Source organism: Ictidomys tridecemlineatus, unplaced genomic scaffold (genome assembly GCF_052094955.1).
Source record: "Ictidomys tridecemlineatus isolate mIctTri1 unplaced genomic scaffold, mIctTri1.hap1 Scaffold_81, whole genome shotgun sequence".
NCBI classification, from domain to species: Eukaryota; Metazoa; Chordata; class Mammalia; order Rodentia; family Sciuridae; genus Ictidomys; species Ictidomys tridecemlineatus.
In genome coordinates, this window is record NW_027526045.1 from 682,556 (window position 1) to 697,225 (window position 14,670).

The 14,670-nt window shown below is 37.1% G+C and overlaps 1 protein-coding gene across 1 annotated transcript in view; it reads left to right on the forward strand.

The window, feature by feature from the left end:
- The window catches only part of LOC144374660 (transport and Golgi organization protein 1 homolog), a 95,914-nt gene that overhangs the window by 11,771 nt on the left and 69,473 nt on the right, over nt 1-14,670 (forward strand). Inside the window, exon 8 of the mRNA XM_078037408.1 lies at nt 1,965-2,130. Within this exon, the coding sequence (XP_077893534.1) occupies nt 1,965-2,130 (166 nt within the window). The remainder of the gene's footprint in view (nt 1-1,964; nt 2,131-14,670) is intronic.

The window sequence follows — 14,670 nt, forward strand, 5'->3', positions numbered from 1 at the left end:
AGTCTTCTGCATGCTCATCTGTCATGGTGGCCGGGCAGGCTGTGCATTTATTTTCACACTATTGAAGAGGCAATTTTAAATGGAAGGTGAAAGCTTGAGAGAGAGGTGCGTGTACACTGTAGGTGTCTAAATATACTTCTTTACAGGACCTTTGGAGAGGAGCTCATCATGGGCTGTTGTGAAGGCACAGGCGTCAGGAGTTAGAGGAGATGCTTCCCCAGTGGAGGGAGCTCCAGGCATTCAGTCAGGGGTTTCCCTGTGGCATTAGCTGCTAGCACATCATTGTGAAATGCACAGGCACAAACTCTGCCATGGGACCAGATCCTGGGGCCAGTACAAACTATGGGCTGGTGGAGAGGACCTCGGTGGGACTTCCTGCCCAAGCCATGGCAAGAAATCACACTCTGGTTCTGTCTTGATTCTTTCCTCCCCACCAGACTGTGAGTTATTTATGGTTGCCAGGAACAAGGGTGATAACTCACTGCCTTGTCTCAAAATACAGCAGGACATTTTTTTAAGTTATTAAAAGAATCTAATAGTAAAAGACGTGGTTCTGGTTTGATAAATCTAAGCAGTATAGAGCAGTGAAGTCCTGAAAAAGTAAAGCAGGTTCCTTGTTTTAGAAGGAGAACACAACAGAAACAGAGAACAGATAAAGATGCGGTGAACACTTATTGAATGCGTACTGTGTGCTAAGCATTGTGTGATGTGCACTTTTTCCAGTTGTTTTAGAAGAATAACAAAAAAATGAGATAGACGTTGTCTTTACCTCCATCTTAAGAAATTTTCCAAACATCAGATTCATGACTCTAATCCGAGCACTCTTTAACTTCCAACTACATGCTCTTAGTTACTATAATAAAGTGGTTTTCATTTAAAAAATGGGTAGTTCCTTAAAGACATGTTGTGAGTGAGCAGTAGCGAGGGAAGCCAGGAGACATAGTCCAAGGAGTGGAAGAGGGAAGGGTCCCAGTATGGACTGAGCCTCATCATAAATACTTGGCTTTCTTCTGTTTTGGGTACTAAATGCCAAAGCCATTTGGCTTGGTTATATATATGTACACCAAAGTTAAATATAAATATAACAGGTATGGTTTTGCTTAGTTTTTGTCATAGTTTTCATCTCAGGTATTTTCAAGCTAAAGTTTCCAAGTTACAGAATAGGCAATCTAGAGATAATTAACCAAATCTACAAGGGCAAAATGAAAATGAAGTCCCATGATGTGGATCCCAATTGGTTCAGAATTCCTAAGAGATAGTACTTAGAGAGGTGGAGAGTTGCAAGTAGCAAATGAAAGCCAGGTAACACTATCTAAGATTCTGGTTCCTGTAGCCATAGGAAGTAGGCTGAGTATATCCCCTAGGGGGAGCAAGAGGGCAGGATGGGGAGTGCCGCAGGATTATCCAGGGAGATTGAAATTGAGAAAGGGCTTTTGGGTCTGGTGATCAGGGTGGTTATGGTTTTGCCAAAGTGGGTCTCATAAACCACTGTAGTATCAAAGCGGCTTGGCAAGGACAGGTGGCAGCTCATGGTGAGATGAGGTATTCAGTGGCACCTTCTCTTTATAAGAGTTTGGCAGTGGGAGAGGTAAGAAGGTAGCCAACAGGTTCTCTGAGTTCTCTCAGGACTGCTGGAAGTGCCTGTAAAAAATGCTGGTGAGAAGTGCTATAGAAGATGCTGGAATCATTTTATCTGCCCCCACTCCTCAAAAAAATTGGAGGCCCAAATTTTTTTTGGTATTGTAAATAATTGTCAAAGTCAACATCTCTGACCATCATTTATCACCTCTCTGCTTATTCCTCATCCAACTTCAAAACAGCCTGGCAGGTGTCATTTGTGATGGAAGAGAAGAAAATCCATCAGGGAAAGAATTACCTGGTATCATTTAGACACTTAGCAAGTCACACATCCTCATCTGTGTTTTCATGAGAACTAACTGGGTCTCTCGTTTTCTTCATTCAAGTTGAGTGACATACTGAAATTTGGCTTGGATAAACTGCTGTCCTCTGAGGGGAGCACCCTGGAGAAGGGAGACCTGGAGTCCATCCTGGGAGAGACAGAGAATAGCCAGTGGGCCTCTGATGCCCTGCCTGCAGCTGGAGGAGGGATCAGAGAGCAGGAGGAAGGAAGTGAGTTGGGGTTAGGTGAGCCAGTGACTCCATCACCTCAAGGTAGGGTGTGAGTGAGATGCGTCCCCACGGGAAGTCTGGGACCTTTCTTTCCTACCCAGCCCTGTAGTCATCTGATGACATTCTTAAGGCTTCCTGGTCCCAGAACTGCCAGAGTAATCCTTGTTCCCTTGAAGCTGGACTTTGAATCCAAGTGATGGTATTAATGTTTATGGTCCTGTCAGTCTCAAGGATTAAATTTGAACCTTTTCTCCCTTGACGCAGACATCTTCTCTGGAGTTTATTTGGTAAACCTCCTATCTTTATGATGGTGCTTTGCACAGTGATTCCTCTTCTCAATAGTAGAATGTTTTTTAAATTGCAACTGATATTTATGGACATTTATTGTGTTCATCAACAGTACTACTATGTCATGTGCTTTAGGTCGTTTAAGACCCATGAGGTGGGGGGCTGGGGTGGTGGCTCAGTGGTAGAGCACTCACCTCGCACGTGCAAGGGCCTGGGTTCAATCCTCAGCACCATATAAAAACAAAAGTAAAAATAAAGGCATTGTGTCCAACTTCAACTAAAAAAATACATATTAAAAAAAAGACCCATGAGGTGTAGGAGATCATTTTGTCTTCCTTTTTCTTTTTTCTCAAATTTGGTGTCCCCCCCTTCTCTCTCTCTCTCTCTCTCTCTCTCTCTCTCTCTCTCTCTCTCATATATATATATATATATATATATATATATATATATATATATATAATTTAGTTGTAGATAGACAGCATGCCCTTATTTTATTTTTTTAATGTGGTGGCTAAGGATCGAGCCCAGTGCCTCACACATGCTGAGTAAGCACTCTGCCACTGAACTACAACCCTAGCCCCAATATTTATCTTTTTGTCCATTTTCTGTTCTGAAATATTTGAATTTCAGACTTGAAAGGGTTTTTTTTTTTGTTTCTCATGATTATTTTTAAAATGACTGTTCTCCTGTATCAGCAAGAGGGAGTCAGTATGGGCTGGTGTGAGAGGGTTTTACGGACCTTTTAAAACATTTTTATTCATATATGACAGCAGAAAGCATTATAATTCTTATACATATAGAGCACAATTTTTCATATCTCTGATTGTATACACAGTATATTCACACCCAGTTCCTGTATTCATACCTGTACTTTGGATAATAATTATCACATTCCACCATCATTAATAACCTCATGCCTCCTCCCTTCCCCTCCAACCCCTCTGCCCTATCTAGAGCTTGTTGTTCCTCCCATCTCCCACTCTCTATCCCACTATGAATCAGCCTCCTTATATCAAAGAAAACATTCAGCATTTGGTTTTTTGGGATTGGCTAACTTAGCATTATCTTTTCTAACTCCATCCATTTACCTGCAAATGCCATGATTTTATTTTCTTCTATTGCTGAGTAATATTCCATTGTATGTGTGTGTGTGTGTGTGTGTGTGTGTGTGTGTATACACACACACACACACACACACACACACACACACACACCCCCCACAGTTTTTAATCCATTCATCTATTGAAGGGCATCTAGGTTGGTCCCAGAGTTTAGCTATTGTGAATTGTGCTGCTGTAAACATTGATGCATCTGTGTCCTGTAGTATACTGTTTTTAAGTCCTTTGGATATAGATTGAGGAGATGGACAGCTGGGTCAGACGGTGGTTCCATTCTCAATTTTCCAAGGAATCTCCATACTGCTTTCCATATTGGCTGCACCAATTTGCAGTCCTATCAGCAGTGTATGAGTGTGCCTTTTTCTCCCACATCCTCGCCAACACTTATTGTGGTTTGTATCCATAATAGCTGCCATTCTGACGAGTGAGAATGAGGATGAACTTCATCTGTCTGGCACTGCTGGAGCCCCACTGTCCTGCTCCTGTGCAGTCTCTGTCTGCCTCCCCAGACCAGTGAGGGCTTCAGAGCTCAGCTGGTTTGGGATGTTCATTCTCTGTTTACCTCAAGTGGAAGTTTATAGTAGTTCCCGACTCCTAATTTTGTGGTAGGCTTAGATTAGGGGTGGTTTCATTATCCTTGTTGACTGGTGTGGTTTTTATGGAATATATGGAGAATTCAAAATCTAGGCAATTGGCATTATTTTACAGAACACAGTTCTTGGACTTTTCTTGTGTTTTATCTTTAAAACTTGTTATGATACTATCACATTTATATTCTTCAAGAACTCTTGTTCTCAGCTTGTTGTTTTAATCGTATCCTATTCCCATTTCAAGGATATAATATCCTCCCCGAGGACATTTATTATAGCTTTTTAAAATATATCTCAGGGAGGATATTTATTATATCTTTTCAGAAAGTGTTACCCTGCCCACTGTATTATCTCTTTTTCCTCTATTTGCTTTTCCTTCTTCCTCCTCTTTTTAAAAGTTTTGTTTTGGAGTCTCTCGTTCTTGTTAGCAGTTTATCTGAAACATCTGGTGTCCTCTGATCATCGTGCTGGTGAAATTCCCCAAAGCTGACAGGCAGCTCTGTTGTGAACAGGTGGGTGGCCTTTGGGCCTCATGCCAACAGCACTGGTTGGCAAGCCAGCTCTTGCACTGGGGGAGTCAGATTTGAAGATTTCACTGGACAACTCATTGTATCCTAAGACGAGTCCTATACCATTACAGTGAAATTGGTGGTTTAAATTGGAAAGACAGGGAGCTGAGGGCACATGGTGCTCTTGGTGTTTGGTGTGCTGATCCTCTCAGTTCCTCCATACTGTGGTGCCTGTGCTTGTGCATCTGAGTTTTTGGAGGACTGAAAGGGTTTCAGTTCCTGCAGTCAGCCCCAGCTAGATACCAGTGTTTTGGTTCCACAGCTCTTTTGAATCTGTTGTCCTCTTCTTATCCACTTTTTATCTTCCAAAGAATTCGTGCACTGTTTCATCTACCATTGCCTCATATATCTTTTTAGAAATCTGTGTATTGTCCTTTTGCTGTTTCGGGTGAGAGAAAAAATAGATGTGTGTGGTCATATTTTTAAGTTGTATTTGGTTACCTTAGTACCAAGTTTCCACCCTTTTCTGTACTCATCTAGATTGACTTTATTTACTAGAACAAAATAAAATTGCAGTGTTTTCAGAAAGATAATTATGTATCTCAGTCTACCTACAAAAAAAGTTACATTTTTGCAGACAGTTTAACTGTTGGATTCTCTACTTGGATAAAAATTTGGAATGTTGTCTTCGATGACTGTCTTGATTCTCTTTGTGGTAGATGGTTCCTCTGGCAGGACCCAGATGAGGGTCTAGACCTGTGGGCTCCAGCTGCCTCTTCGAAACAGAGTGAAGACATAAAGCATGGTTAAAAATAAGAAATGAATATGAAAGAGGAGTAGTTAGAGCAGCCCATTCACAATTAAGTATAAAGTAAGGTTGCTTTATCTTTAATGCCATGTTTTTTAAAAAGCACAGTTATATGGTAAGCTGAGCATGCCCAGAAACCTGCCTTGGGAGCATGTGCAAAACCTAGCCCCGCCCAACTCCTCCTTTGAAGGTGGAAATGGAGTTGCCCTCCCCTTGAGCCGGTACTGGTTAATGGAAGTGAACCAGGAACTGAAAATAGGCTACTGCCTTCCCATTTGTTTGGCCAGCGATTTACATCATTCTGTCTCATCCAGAAGGTGTAAGATTTCCATTGCAAATAGAGATTGTGGAGAGGGGTCAGAAGCTGGACTAGGGGAGTAAGATGTTACTTTTCCTGGTGGTCCTTTGGATTTTGCTTCGCTTTCCAACGCCCTGTGCAAACGGAAGCATGGCTGATGGTTCTTAGGAGAAAAATACATGAATAGTCTTTTAATTGGTTCCTTGATCATTCTTTTCTCTTTTATTACAATTTTAGCTTTTAAGTGACTCGGCTGCCTTCTCTACTATTTGGTCATGAATTTCTTTTTTTCCTTCTCAACAAGGATTGTTCTGGGGACCCAAGTGCTGTCAGCTTTTATAAGGAATGTTGATTACTTTATATGAAATAGGATGGAAGGAGGTTGATTAAACCCTGTGAAATGAGAGACAGTTGGGGAATTCTGGAAAGATGGCCATGGACAAAGATTCGTGGGATCACAATGTACTTCTACAATATTTGTGAGAGGGATGTGTGAGATAAGGATCAGATTTTTTTTAATAGCATCAGGTATCAACCAGCACTAATGAGTGAAAGCTAAAGGGAGGCAGCTTGAAAGTCTTTGCAAGAAAGGATTTTGTTCATAACTATGACTTCACAAATAATGACTCTCCCAGGATTCTCTGAATTTCCCCTCTGAGAGTGGACCATTTGAGTAGAACCAGAGTATCAAAGAAGAAATTTTAAAGTCTAGTAAAAATTTATATGTGGATTTTTCAAAATGCTACAAATAGTTGATTCTTTGCTGTCTTTAAACAATATACAGTAATTACAAGAAAAGTTCCTTCTGTTCTTTGTGTCATTAGTTCTTGGCCTCACTCAAACCTAAGTGATGATGTGGAGGAAGAGAGCACACAAGATAACCTGGCTATTAGCTTCCAGTTTAGAGGCTTGTCCTGGCGAACATTTCTTCTCTTTTCATGAGGTATAAAAATATAACCAAAACCCATCAGGACAGATTTTATATGGCTAAAAATTTATGCTTTCATGAAAATAGGAAAGAGTATTTCTGATTTTTCTTAAAGTTTTCAAATACATCTAAATAGTAGATAGAAAAGACAGTGGAATGAGATTACCATCATTACCCTAAGTACACATATAAAGACACAACTAGGGGCTGGGGATGTGGCTCAAGCAGTAGCGCACTTGCCTGGCATGCATGCAGCCCGGGTTCGATGCTCAGCACCACATACAAAAAAAGATGTTGTGTCCGCCGAGAACTAAAAAATAAATATTTAAAAATCTCTCTCTCCCCTCCCTCCCTCCCTCCCTCTCTCTCTCTCTCTCTCTCTCTCTTAAAAAAAGACACAACTGATGTGACTCTGTATACAACCAGAGATATGAAAAATTGTGTACCATATGTGTAATATGAATTATAATGCATTCTGCTGTCATATATAACAAATTAGAATTAAAATAAATAAATTTTTAAAAAAGATTTAAAAAAGTGGGAAAATCAGAAACTAATATCGTTTCATGCTGTACATATCACTTCCCTTTCTCAAGTACAATCTGGCACAAAATGTGTTGAGAAGAGATTCCCCTCCAAAAAAAAAAAATCCACTGGGGCTGGGGATATAGCTTAGTTGGAAGAGTACTTGCCTCACACGCACAAGGCTCTGGGTTCAATCCCCAGCACCACCAAAAAAAAACCAAAATCTGATATTACATCCAATGGTATGAACAAGATTTAAAAAGCCACATAACCATAATGAGAGCACAAAGCACACAAAAGGCTTTTTAGATTCCAATCCAGAAAAAAAAAAAAAACATATCCCAAGGAAGGAGAACAATGTTCTTGCAATTACTTTTCTCTAAGGAGTGTCTTAGTATGGTGATGAATGACCTTTTTTAACCCCCAGCACTGAGGATTGAACTGAGGAGTCCTCTACCACTGAGCTACGTCTGCAGTCATTAATGTTTGTTTTGTTTTTATTTTTCTTGAGACAGAGTCTCACCAAGTTGCCCAGGCTCTCCTCAAACTTACCATTCTCCTACTTGTCAACCTCCTGAGTAGCTAGGATTATAGGCATGCACTATTGTACTGGCTACAAATTATGTTTTTAAATCAGGAAATTGTCATTTAGAGAATATTATTCCCATAAGTTCTTTCTATATAAATTATTATAGAGCAAGCTTCACACAACCAATTGAAGAGACATTATTGTTAATAGATTATCCTATATTGTAGTTAATTGTATGGAAAAGAAACAATGTAGCAAAAATGAAATCATAAAAACAAAGACATTTCACATAGTAATGTAGATTAAAATGTCATACAACTATAAATTCCCCCAAAATGCATGGACCAAGATCCTACCCAAGATTGAGACTTGAGGAAGGACTGACTGTATCCTTTAAAGGCACAAACTCATTTTTTCTTCTCTGTGGTACCCTGTACCACACTGTAAAGAAGCCCAGGCTATCTTGCTGGAGGGAGAGTCCATTTGAAGAAAGCCCCTGATATATGAAAGACTACATGGAAAGGGAGACTACAGAAAGCCAACAGTCAGCACCTTAGTTCCGGACATACAAAGCCATCTCAGACCTTGTAGTCTAAATCAGGCGTGTGCTGTATGGGTGAGCCTAGGTGACACTGGAGCAGAACCTTGGTTAAAGTCTTGACTTACAAAAGTATGAGAAATAAAATGGTTGTTTGTTTGGTAGTGGGGATTGAATTCAGAGGCTCTCGACCACTGAGCCACATCCCTAGCCCTATTTTGTATTTTATTTAGAGACAGGGTGTCACTGAGTTGCTTAGTGCCTCGCCATTACTGAGGCTGGCTTTGAACTCTCGATCCTCCAACCTCAGCCTCCTGAGCCACTGGAATTACAGGTGTGCACCACCACTCCCGGCAAATGGTTATTTTTTAAAGCCACTAAATTTTGGAATTTTTAAAAATATAACAATAGATAACTAAAACACTGTTTATTGATGATTTGTAGGGCTTTTATTTAATGACCAGTTTTATTAAAGAATACCCCATTTATTTCTACTGTGATCAGCAAACAAACTGAAATTCAATATTTAAAATTTTTTGCCAGGAATATAACCTATCTTGCAAATTTCCATGAGGACTAGAAAAGAATATATATTCTGGAGTTGTTGGGCATTGTCAGTCAATGTCAATAAGGTTAAGGTGGTTGATAGTTTTGTTCAGACTCTTGTGTATCATTAGTGATTTTTTTATAGTGTTACTATCAGTTGTTAAAAGGGTGTTAAAAATTCAAAGTATAGATTTGTCTCTTCAGTTTTGTCAGCTTTCATATATTTGGGGCATATAAATGTTTGGTTGTATGGTGTCATGTTTCTGTGTTCTTAAAAACACATTATGGTATTATGAAATGTCTTTCTTATCTCTTATAAAACTCTTTGTCTTGAATTAAATTCATCTGATGTTAGTATAGCCTCTGCATTCTTCTTGGCTTACTATTCATGATGTATTTTTATCTATTTCTTGTTTTCGTTCTATTCATATTTTTATTTAATGTAATTAAATAAAATTACATTAAATAAAAATTAAATTTTATTTAATTTATCCATTAGCTTTTAGCTTTATTGCTTTTCATTATTGTTTTAGCAATGTTTCCAGGAATTATGAAATGCATTCTTTAATTTATCACAGTTTTCATAATTTAAATTGTGTTACTTTCTCACATCTCCCCAAGTCCTTTGTGCTTTGTTGTCATACATATTACAGCTGTATACCCTATGTTTTTTACCTTAGTCATGTTTCCAAGAAATTAAAAGAATAAATATGTATACATATTGCCTTTTATATTTACCTACATTTTAGTATTTCTAGTACTTTTCATTTCTGTTTATGGTGCATTGTCTTTAAAAATATCTACCCCAAATTCTCCACATTCGTGTATCATGTTGCTTCTCTCATTATGAAGTAATATCTATTTTCCCACCCGCTGAGTCTGGGCTGGTCTTTTGTCTTGTTTTAATGAACAAAATATATTTTTGGTGAAAGTGATGCCATACCAATCCTGGACCTAACACCTTGGGAAGGTGTATACCTTCTACTTTTATCCTCTAGAAATCTAATCAACAAATAAAAAATTTTAGAATGACTGAATGACTAAAAGCATTTGAGGAGATAAGCCTTACCCAACCAGTTGAGCTAGCAGACATGTAAACAAAGCTATTTTGTCAGTTCTACCTTTGGTTAAACAATCCCTGCTAAAGGAAACCACATAAGCACTAATAAATACCTAGAGCAAAGGACCCATCAGGTTATGTAAAGCCAAATCATAGAATAAGGAGAAATAACAAAGAATTTTTATTTTAAACCATTAAGTTTATTACACAGTGAACTAAAACACACAGTGCATCTGTTTCTACCTGATGGATCATCTCCTTTTATCCTGAAGAGGTTCTTTTAGCATTGTTAATAGTAGAGATCTATTGGTATTGAATTTTCTTACTTTTTATTTATTTGAAAATGTCTATTCTGCTTTCAGTTTTGAAGAGTATTTATCCTGGATTAGCAGTTTTTGTCTTCTAGCACTTTAAACCTTTCCGTTAACTTTAATCTCTCATTTCTGATAAGAAGTCAGCTATCATTTTAGTCATTTTTACCTATGTGTAACACACCACTTTTTTCTAATTGCCTTCAAGACCTTTTTCTTCCTAATTGATTATTTACAGTTGACTCTGATGCATCTAGATGTGATTTGCTTTGTAACTAACTTTAGTATTCACTGAGTTTCCTAAATCTGTTAACATCTTTTTTGTTAATTTGAGATAATTTTAGCCATCATTGTCTTAAATATTTTTTCTGTAAAATTTATGCCTCTATTCTTCTAGAAATATAATTATATGTATGTTAGGTCACTTTGTCCTGATAGTAACCAAGTCTCTATTTTTTTCTTTCTGATTTTTAGACCAGATAATTTTTATTGGTCTATCTCAAGTTAACTTTTTGCTGTTTTTGCACTATATAATCTGATGATAGATTTGTTTCATGAATTTTTCATTTCAAATACTATACTCTTTATTTCTTTTAAAAGAAATTTTTCATTTATATGTTGACACCCATATCTACTTATTCATTATGATTAAGCTTTTCTTTAATTCCTTGAAATTAGTTATAAAAACTTTATAAATTTTTTTTCTGCTAATCCTAACATCTGGGTCAGCTCACGGAACTTTTTTTATATGTGACATTTTCTCTCGTGGTTCTCATTTTTCTATCTTCTTTGCATTCTGGCAAAATTTAATGATATTCTACATGCCTATAATCCCATCGACTCAGGAGGCTAAGGCAGGAGGATCAAGAGTTCAAAGCTAATAAATTATGCATGGCACACATTGTTTAATTTTGCATGTAACTTCTTTTTAGTGCATCAATGAGGTTTTAGTGACATTGTCATCCAACACTTGGCCTTTGTTGTTCAGGGAATGCCTTCATGATTTTAATACTGGTTTTCCTATTCAGACTGTGGATTGGGTTTGAATATACTGTTATCAACCACCTGGTCTTTTAATTACTCATCCCAGTAAACTTATAGTTTGTGAAGCATTTGTTTCTCAGATTCATGACACTGTTAGAACCTGAAGTAGTAGCTGATGGGTATCTGTGAATTCTTTTTTTTTTTTTTTTTTTACTTGTAGTAGATTGTCTGAAACAGGCATATTCTCCTCTGTGTTTATCCAAACCTCCCTGTCATGTGCACTACAAGTTACAATTTGGAAGTTACTGTATTAAAATTCTGTCTGTTCATGGTTCTAGAAGAGTGATGTTCTCTCCCAAACACTGGTTACTACAGCAGCATTTTTAATGTTGTAAAATAAGAATAAAGGCTCTGAAGGCCAAAGATTTTAAAAAGTCATTTTACAAATGTTACGTTAAATTAAAACTGAGCTTTGCTGTAATACTGTTTTCTCTTCAAAATGTGATGGTACAGGAAAGGTGTTATGTGAAGGGGTGGTATTGCAGGGGAGCATTTTATATTGAAGAAGTAAAAAAGTTATAATATTTATAATTTTGATGAGTTTATTTTTATAGGGAAGATTTTTCTCCCCTGAAATTTTTTCTGGTATAGCAAAATGTTTCCATTATTAAAAATTGAAATTGTTAAAAAAAAAAGAGTTCAAAGCTAGCCTCAGCAACTAAGGGATGCACTTAGCAACTCAATGAGACCCTGTATCTAAATAAAATGCAAAAAAAAGGGCTGAGGTTGTGGCTCAATGGTTAAGCACACCTCGGTTCAATCTATGGTACCAAAAAAAATTTTAAATTATATTCTGATCATTTATAGATGATACATCATAGGAAGTCTGGATTATATTGTCTTCCTATAAAGGATATTCTGTTTTATGTGTCATGCAGGCTAATTACTGGTGAATTGTTTTGATCATATTAGATTTGGTATTATTATTATTATTATTATTATTATTATTATTATTATTATTATTATTATTATTTGGTACCAGAGATTGAACTCAGGGTACTCAATTACTGAGCCACATCCCCAGACCTGTTTTGTATTTTATTGAGAGACAGGGTCTTGCTGAGCTGCTTTAGCACCTCGATTTACTAAGGCTGGCTTTGAGCTCGTGATCCTCTTGCTTCATCCACCTGAGTCACTGGGATTATAAGCATATTCCACCTCGCCTCACTAGGTTTGGTATTTTTCTTTATTTCCATATTTCATGGTGCATTATACTTGTACATAATGGTGGGATTTGTTGTTATGTTTTCATACATATGTACAATATAGTGATAAAACTTAGCCAATATCATTCTCGAGTATTTCTCTTTTACCTGCTTTCCTCTCTCCCTTGATCCCTTTCCTCTATTCTACTGATCTCCCTTTGATTGTCATCAGATTCCTTTCACACACACACACACCTTTCTTTTCTTTTTTCCTTTCTGGCTGCCACATACATTTTCAGCATGAATCAATTTTGATTTCAAATTTAGGTCTACCATTTTCCCTTTACTCTTTTGTGTGTGGTTCTTTTTGCTAAGGCTTATTCCTGAATTCTTAATTAAGTACCTGATATATTAGTGAAGCTGTTGCAACCTGACTCTGCTGGAAACCATTTCTTCCAACATTGCCATTTAGCATCATCTTCAGTCTCCTTTATAGCAGTCAAACTCTGCTAAGCCTTAAAGAGTCTCATCTGGTACATTCCTATCAAAAATGAATTTCCTCCAGGCTTTTAGTATTCTCTCTCTAACACACACATAATTACATTGCACCCACCATAAATAGCTCAGACATTCTTGTCCACAAAATTCCAACCACTATGATAATCTTGCACTTTGATAATTTTCTCCTTAACTCAGTATGACCACCATCTTACTTGAGCTTCATCTCCCTAATTGTGTTTTCTGCACCAGGCCTACAGTCATGTCTGAAATTAATACCTGAAAATGTTTAGTTTTTCTAGTTTTATACTCTTTTGTGTCAGGAAAACAAATCAAGTACATTAGATCTATAACAGTTTCAAGTAAAAATACTAACTTACTTATATCTTTGCCCATCAATAGTGGTAGAGACACTTAGGTCAACTTACATAGAAACTGCAATATCTTATATACTCAACAACAATTTCATTGTCCATGGAACGAAAAATTAATTGAAAGAGTAAACCCAAAATGGATATCTGAAAAATAAACTGGTCAAAATTAGTAAGGCAATCAGACTTAAATAATCATATATTTCACCAATAGCACTAGCTTAAAAGTATGAGTCTACAATAACTAGAAAAATACATGTTAATGGCTAGAGGCATAAAAGTTTCTATTATGATAGGCAGTCTCTTATGATGCTTTAATATTATATGATAGTTGTGAAATGATTACAAACTAATAATGAACATAATCTATTTGCAGATTAAAATGTTCTTCCCTGTATTATCTATAAAGTTTAGATAAACCTCAAAATGCCCTGGAAAAGAAATTTCTTAAGTCTCATCAAAATGAACTGCCAGGTTTTTTCCTACATTTGACATGACACAGTGCCAAGATTTCTAGTCCTGAATACACACTTTCTATAGGGAAGAGACTTTTATCTTGGCAATTAATAGATCATTTATCTCATTTCATACAGCCAATTTTAGTCATAAGAAAAGAAATGTTTATATATTTATTCTGCTGACTTTATAATCTAATCAGGGATCAACAAACTTTTCCTGAAAAGAGACTGATAATAAATATATTAGACTTTGTAGGCAAGTCTTCATTGCCACTCAAGTGCCAATGTAGCACAAAACAGCCTAGACTGTGGGTAAATAATATAAGTTTCTGTGTTCTAATAAAACTTTGTTTACAAAAGCAAGTGTTATTGTTGGACATCGTGGTGTGCTCCAACAGTCACAACTACTCAGAAAGCTGAGGCAGGAAGATTACTTGAGCCTAGGAGTTTAGGCCAGCCTGGGAAATAAGAGAGGGGGGGGGTAGGGGAGAGAAGAGACAGGAGAGAGAGGGAGGGAGAGAGAGAGAGAGAGGGGAATGAATGAAAGAAGGAAGGAAGGGAGGGAGGGAGGGAAAAAAGGAATAAAGAGAACAATTAAAAAAAAAAAACAGTGTCAGGCTCATCACTTTTCCAGAGTATTAATGTCTATGCTCACAATAGATGTTTGGCTAGGCTGTATACATACATACATACATGCATACATGAAAGCAATTCTGTTCTTTTGTTTGCTTTCTTTTATTTTTTCCATTTTTTTGTTGATACATTATAGTTGTAAATCATGGCAGTATTTGTCGTTACATATTTCCCCATGCACAATATAACACTCTAGTTTGGCCTATATCATTCCCCAGTATTTTCCCTTCACTCCTCCATCTCCTGGTCCCTTTCCTACACTCTACTGATCTCCTTTTGATTTTCACTTTCTTTTCCTTTTTCCTCTCTTGCTTCCACATCCGAGAGAAAACATATGCTCCCT